At 24.9% G+C, this 6000-nt stretch overlaps 1 protein-coding gene across 1 annotated transcript in view; it reads left to right on the top strand.

The window, feature by feature from the left end:
* The first annotated feature begins 1901 nt into the window (after positions 1 to 1901).
* Positions 1902 to 6000, top strand: part of LOC141342475 (myomesin-3-like) — an 80937-nt gene continuing 76838 nt past the window's right edge. The window contains exons 1-3 of the mRNA XM_073846930.1: positions 1902 to 1917; positions 2085 to 2146; positions 4257 to 4270. Of these exons, the coding sequence (XP_073703031.1) occupies positions 1902 to 1917; positions 2085 to 2146; positions 4257 to 4270 (92 nt within the window). The remainder of the gene's footprint in view (positions 1918 to 2084; positions 2147 to 4256; positions 4271 to 6000) is intronic.

Here is a 6000-nt window from a genome sequence, read left to right as displayed (position 1 = left end):
ACATGTTGGGGATCATGTGTGTGACGGTCTGTGGAGGTTACATGACAATTACTGATGGGAAAGCAGCTGTTTCTGCCTGACATTCAGGACATGTGTTGCAGTTATTCTGAGCTCACAGAGTCACGCCGGTTCCCAGCTGAACAGCGGCGTTCAAGGCCAGATTTATAACAATAGACACACAAGCTCCACCGAAACCAACTGGGCTGAAACCTGGCCAGGACATTCATGCATCATGGTGTATTGTTCATACCGCGTACTTAATTTATCATGTTAAAAATGAACATTGTATGAATACAGTATAGTGCTGGAGTAATTCTTCTGCTCACCAGGGCTCCATTGATTTGGTCAAAAATACAGTAAAATCATAAAAATTCTGAAATATTATTATCATTTAATATAGTTGCTTTCTAGTGAATATATTGTAAAGTGAAATTTATTATTGTGATGCAAAGTTGAATTTTCAGCGTCATTACTCTGGTCTTAAGTCACATGATCCTTCAGAAATTATTCTAATATGCTGATTTAAAATTAAAATTTGTACTTTTATTCAAGGATGCTTTAAATTGATCAAAAGTGATATTTTGTAACATTATAAATATCTTTACTATTTCTAATAAATGCAGTTTTTTTTAGAACTTTCATCAAAGACTTCTGAAAAATAAAATGAATCCCAGTTTCAACTGCAGCACAACTGTTTTCAACATTGATATTAAAATATTTTTTGAGCAGAAAATCAGCATATTAGAATGATTCCTGGAAGATCATGTGACACTAAAAAAGGAAGGAAATGCTTTGAAAGAAATAAAATAAAACAGGACTAGATTTGTACATTTTCTAAAATAAAATAAATGAAATTAAATATGAAAATAAAAGTAATTTAATAAAAAATAAAATAATAAAGCAAATAAAAAATATATTTAAAATATTTAAAAAGTGTTTATTAAAAATGTTTACAAAAATTTATATTGTAATATTAATATTGTTGGAGTATTTTATTTCCAATAAATGCTGTTCTTTTGAACTTTACTGAAAAAAATAAATAAATCACAGATTCCAGAAAGAAAATGCTTTAAAATAAATGAAATAAAATAGGACTAGATTTGTACATTTTTTGACCACAGATATATTCCTAACAATTAAATTAAATTAAATATATAGATAAAAAAATAATAAAGAAAATAAAATGATGTTTATTTATTAAAAATATTTTACAAAATTAACATTAAAATACAGTGAAATGCTGGAGTAATTGTTTTCCAATAAATGCTGTTCTTTTGAACTAAATTAAATTAAATTAAACCAATTAATTTAAATAAATAAATAAAATGAATTTAATAAAAATAAAATAATGTTTAAAAATATATATATTTTAAATATTTACAAAAAAATAAAAAAATGAACATTAAAATACAGTGTAGTGCTGGAGTAATTTATTTCCAATAAATGCTGTTCTTTTGAAATTTCTATTCATCAAAGACTCCTGAAAAATAAAATTAATCAGTTTCCACCCAAATATTTGGCAGCACATCTGTTTTCAACATTGATAATAATCAGTTTATTGAGCAGGAAATCAGCATATTAGAATGATTTCTGAAGGATCATGTGACACTGAAGACTGAGTAACGATGCTGAAAATACAGCTTTTTTTTTTACAGATTTTACTGTATTTTTGATCAAACAAATGCCGCCTCGGTGAGCAGAAAATTCCTGTGACCTGGACTTTTCATTCACACAGCTTATTTTGTTATTGTTGAGAATGCAGTGAACTGTAACATAGTGGAATGCAAACGTTTATTAGAGTATCTTAGCAACGTAACAAATCTATCTAGATGTTTGTGTGCGTCGCTCAGGCTGTTAAACTGACAAAAAGCCTTGTTTACGCTTCACACAATAATACAATAATGTTGGCCAAAGCTGGTGAGTTTCAGTTACTTCAACTTCTCTTCTGGCTGATTTGACAGTCAAAGTGAAAACCAACAGTGTTTTTGTGTTAAAATAATCTCATGCATCGCCATTCTTCGCTCGAGCTCGAATTACACAATTAATCGCAATAACTTCCCTCTTTTCTTTTGTTGGCCTGTCAGGACGCATCGAGATCCGCAAACATACGGATGAACTTCTGCTTTTGTTATTGTGTCAGTCACACGTATTCCTCTGAGAACGGGACAAACGTTTAATAACACAGATCAATCTGAATCTGAGAGTCTAAACAGACACTAATGTGAGGATCTGGATTGACTGAATGACTGTTTCTGCCTTGAGTCCTGTTGAAATGATTGTATTTATGAGATGAGTGCACATAAATATCACAAAAGGCTTGTAAATACCAGCGAGAAACTCCGGATTTTCTTTGAGCCCCGGCTGTTTGTGTTCAAGCGAGATCATTTAAGAATCGGGGGCGTAGAAACTTGATCATATTTTGTTAGAATAATTTGTGAATGTTGACTTTTTACACATTTTCTGTACTTTTGACAAAGTGTAGCTATAAAACTTGAGGGGAAATACAGGCTACTATTTATTTAGCCAGTTTATTAGAGAGAAATATGGAACAAGACGTGACATTGCCAAACGGGTTCACTTTATTTTGATTAAATTCATGACTCATTATATAGAAAGTATTCCCCTCTTGAAACAAGCAGATCACTCTTAAAAAATAAACAAAAATAATAATAAAGAACTTACTGTTAAATCATGCAAAAAAAAGCGGGAATAAAATAGAAGAAAACTAAAATAAATAAATAAAACATTAAAAAAAACAATTTATTGAAATATATGAATAAAAATAATGTAATAAAAATATTAATAAAATAAAAAAAGATAAAATAATATTTAAAAATTAATATAATATTAAAATAATATATTATTTTTTGTGCTGGAAAATCAAGCAAAAGAAAATTAAAAATAAAAACAAAACAAAACAGGACTACATTTGTACATTTTCTGACCACAAATATATTCCTAACCTAATTTTAATATAAAAATAAAATTATATAATTTTTTGTGCTGGTAAATCAAGCAAAAAAAAAAAGGTAAAATAAAATAAAATAGATCTGTACATTTATTTGACCACTAATATATTCCTAAACTTTGAGTTAAATTAAATACAATTTTGAAACAATAAGTTTAAATATATAAATAACTTAAATGTATTAAAAATGATAGTAATAATAATAATAACCTGTGCTGGTAAATCAAACAAAAATGGAAGAAAATGGAAGAAAAATAAAACAAAACAAGACTAGATTTGTACATTTTCTAACCACAAATATATTCTTAACTTTGTTTAATTAAATTAAATTAAACTAAATTAAATTAAATTAAATTAAGTAAAATATATATATTTTTTAAATATAACATGAAATATAACAAAATCTATTATTTTCTGTGCTGGTAAATAAAGCAAAAAAGGGAATAAAAAGTAAATATAAAATAAAACTAGATTTGTATTTTTTCTGACCACAAATATATTCTTAACTTTTAGTTAAAAAAAGAAATATATAAATAATAATATATATAAAATTTATATACAAAAATAAATACAAATTATATATATATTATTATTAATTTTATGTATATATTTATTTTTTAATTGAACTTAATTTAACTGAATGTTAAGAATATATTTATGGTCAGAAAATATCTAATCAAATCTAATATACAATGAAATATAACAATATAATAATATATTTTGTATGTATGTGTGTGTATATATATATATATATATATATTACAAAATATATTATTTGCTGGTAAATAAAGCAAAAAAGGGAAGAAAAGTTAAATATAAAATTAAATTAAATTAAATTAGATTTGATTAGATATTTTCTGACCATAAATATATTCTTAACATTCAGTTAAATTAAGTTAAATAATATAAAAATAAATTAAATAATAAAGAAAAGAAAATAATGTTTAAAAAAAGTAAAATAAAATATAACAAAATATAAAATTTCTGTGCAGGTTAATCAAGCAAAAAAAAATAAAAAATAAAAAAAAAAATAGAAGAAAAATTAAATAAAACAGGACTACATGTGTATATTTTCTGACCAATAAATTATTCCTAACCTTCCAGCTAAATTTAATTTAACTTAATTTAATTATATAAAATAATAAAGAAACAAAATAATAGCAAAAAAAATAATTAAAATAAGACATTATATATATATATATATATATATATATATAATAGTGATTGACTAAATGGAGTAGACAAGTATAATGGTGTATAAAAGTCTCTGTGTTAATGTTCATAACAGATGCAGAGCTTTCAGTGCGACTGACAGAATGACAGACAGCACATCACTGCAAACGGCTTTCTGTCACAAACTCACTCTTTCACTCCATCTGTCTCTCGCTTTTCTCTCCTCGCCATCTCAGTGATGCTGCTTTAAACATGTTTTGGCAGCTAAAAGGTTCAATTGCAAGAGTTTACACATTATTATATTATTTACACATTAGCAGGCTATATAAAATGAAAGGATTGTGCATGAAATATATTATATCTGAGGAAAGCATTGGTTAAGGTGTGAAGGATTTTCATCAGATCCTGTACAACAGCAGCTTTAGCATACTGTTCATACTGTAACCTCCCATATCATTTACACTAATCAATATTCTACAGAGCATATACTCTCAGTATCCGGCTTGCAACATTCACATTGTCAGAGCATGATTTGTGATTGGTGCTCACAGCGCCAACTACTGTTCACTAAAACAATTATACCACAAACCACTATCTATAGTATCTATCTGTCTGTCTACTTAATCTCATTTGATTTTGGGGTGAAATAACATGTACAGTATATCATGTTCTCGGTAATATCAAATTATGTAAAATGTCATTATGTAAAATATTTTACGCTTGTTGATTTATTTATTTATTTATTTATTTATTTGATTCACTTTGTGCTGAAATATAAATCTGAACACGTTCTAAACACTATACAAATATTACCTAAAATATGTGCTGAAGATCAGAAACCAGAATATTTTCTGTCAAAAAAATTAAATTATATTTAAAATGATAATAAAAAAAATTAATAAAAAAAACCAGGACTAGATTTGCGCATTTTCTGACCACAAATATATTCCTAACAATTCAGTAAAATTTAATTTAATTTAATTTAATTTAATTTAATTTAATTTAATTTAATTTAAAAATATATAAATAATATAATTAAAAATATAAAAACAAAACTAATTTACTTTAAAAAACAATGTAATCAATCCAAATATAAATTTTTATTAATGACTATTTTGCATATTCATTCAACATATTTATTTATTTATTTATTCATTTAATTAATTTAATTTTACTTCGGGGTGAAATATAACCATGTTCTTTACAATATCAAAATATTACCTAAAATATTTTCTAAAGATCAGAAACCACAATATAACTTTCAGTACAATTAAATTAAAAAATAAAAATAAAAAATAAAAAAGACTGAATAAACTAAACTAAACTAGGACTAGATTTGTAAATATATAAATATTATAAATAAGAAATATAAAAATAAACCAATTTATTAATTTAAAAAAATTAAAGTATTTTTATTAATGAATTAAATATTTATAATAAATATTTAATTTAGTTAAAAAATATATAAGTAATATAACGTAAAATATGGCTTAAATTGGCTTAAAGCTAAATGTAATCAAAATATTATCTAAAATATTTCCAGCCTATTTTGTAGTTCATTTGTTTATTCTTGCAGTGAAAAAATAATATTAGTTTTTTTTTTTTTTTTAACTATGGCTTGAAATTCTGTAAGCAAAATATTTCAATTATTCATTTATTCATTCCAATTGATTTTGGGGTGAACTATGACCTGAGCAGGTTCTTAATAATATTGTCAAAATATTATGTCATTTTTTTTATTTGTTTGTTTGTTAAACATGTTTAATGCAAAATAAAATGCTAGTTGAAAATATGGTGTGAATATGTATTTGACTTGTGGATGCCCATTAATCAGTGTTTTTGTCTTTGTGTTTATACAG

Source organism: Garra rufa, chromosome 9 (genome assembly GCF_049309525.1).
Source record: "Garra rufa chromosome 9, GarRuf1.0, whole genome shotgun sequence".
Lineage (NCBI taxonomy): Eukaryota > Metazoa > Chordata > Actinopteri > Cypriniformes > Cyprinidae > Garra > Garra rufa.
Note: the sequence above shows the minus strand (reverse complement) of the source record. Positions and strands in the feature narration are given on the sequence as shown.